This window comes from Aotus nancymaae, unplaced genomic scaffold (assembly GCF_030222135.1).
Source record: "Aotus nancymaae isolate 86718 unplaced genomic scaffold, 86718_ANA_hifiasm-v0.15.2.pri h1tg000006l, whole genome shotgun sequence".
Lineage (NCBI taxonomy): Eukaryota > Metazoa > Chordata > Mammalia > Primates > Aotidae > Aotus > Aotus nancymaae.
In genome coordinates this window covers 38,499,895-38,501,256 of record NW_026988417.1, presented here as the reverse complement: position 1 = coordinate 38,501,256, position 1,362 = coordinate 38,499,895, and the positions used below count along the sequence as shown (strand labels likewise).

General features: G+C 46.7%; 1 protein-coding gene across 1 annotated transcript; it reads right to left on the bottom strand.

The window, feature by feature from the left end:
• Positions 1-336: 336 nt before the first annotated feature.
• Positions 337-1,035, bottom strand: LOC105732735 (ferritin heavy chain-like). The gene has a single exon (XM_064364130.1). The coding sequence runs from the start codon at positions 1,018-1,020 to the stop codon at positions 469-471; it is 552 nt and encodes a 183-aa protein (XP_064220200.1). The 5' UTR covers positions 1,021-1,035; the 3' UTR covers positions 337-468.
• Positions 1,036-1,362: the final 327 nt, after the last annotated feature.

The window sequence follows — 1,362 nt, the reverse complement described above, 5'->3', positions numbered from 1 at the left end:
AAGAAATGAAATACTTTCTATAACACGAATGAACCTTGAAAACATTATCTTAAGTGAAAGAAGCCATCACAAAGGGCCACATATTATATTATTCCATTTATATTAAATATCCAGAATAGGAAAATCCATACAAACAGAACACAGGTTACTGGTTGCGTAGGCTATGGGTAGGAATGAAAAAAGATATGACTGCCAATGAGTACAGGGTTTCTTTTTGGAGTATTAAAAATGTTTTGAAATTGATTTTGGGGATGGTTGCACAACTCTGCAAATATACTACAAACCATAAAACTGTACACTTTTTTTTTTCCTGGGTACCAAATTTCTTTATTTGAAGGAATGGTACAAAGAACTTAAGTGGATGTTTTGGTACAACTTATAGAAAAGGTAAAGGAAACCCCAATATGCACGCACTGCCTTGGTGACCAGGGAAGTCACCCCATGGCTATGGGGAAATTAGCCTAAGGCTTAGCTTTCATTATCACTGTCTCCCAGGGTGTGCTTGTCAAAGAGATATTCTGCCAAGTCAGATTGGGGTGCTCCCATCTTGCGCAAGTTGGTCATGTGGTCACCCAATTCTTTGATGGATTTCACCTGCTCATTCAGGTAATGCGTCTCAATGAAATCACACAAATGGGGGTCGTTTTTGTCAGTGGCCAGTTTGTGCAGTTCCAGTAGTGACTGATTCACATTTTTTTCCAAATGTAATGCACACTCCATCGCATTCAACCCGCTCTCCCAGTCATCATGGTCTGGTTTCTTGATATCCTGAAGGAAGACGCGGCCACCTCGTTGGTTCTGCAGCTTCATCAGTTTCTCGGCACGTTCCCTCTCCTCATGAGATTTGTGAAGAAAGTACTTGGCAAAGTTCTTCAAAGCCACATCATCGCGGTCAAAGTAGTAAGACATGGACAGGTAAACATAGGAGGAGTAGAGCTCCAGGTTGATCTGGCGGTTGATGGCAGCCTCTGAATCCTGGTGGTAGTTCTGGCGCACCTGCAAAGGTGATGCGGTCGTCATGGCGGCTGCTAAGGAGAGGCGACGGCGGCGGTGACCGCGCGGCGCTGGAGAGGCGGCGGGGGCCTTGGAGTAGTGCAAGGGCGCGGTGTAGAGGTGACGGAGGGCTAGCTGTGGGGGGCCGGCCGGGGTGGGGGACGAGTGCCGTTTCCGTCCAAGCACTGTTGAAGCAGGAAACCGCGGCGACTCTCAGCGAAGAAAGTCTCACTTTTTTTTTTTTTTTTTTGATATGGAGTCTTGCTCTATCGCCCAGGCTGGAGTGTAGTAGCACAATTTTGGCTGACTGCAACCTCTGCCTCTCAGGTTCAAGTGATTCTCCTGCCTCAGCCACCGAAGTAGGCTGGA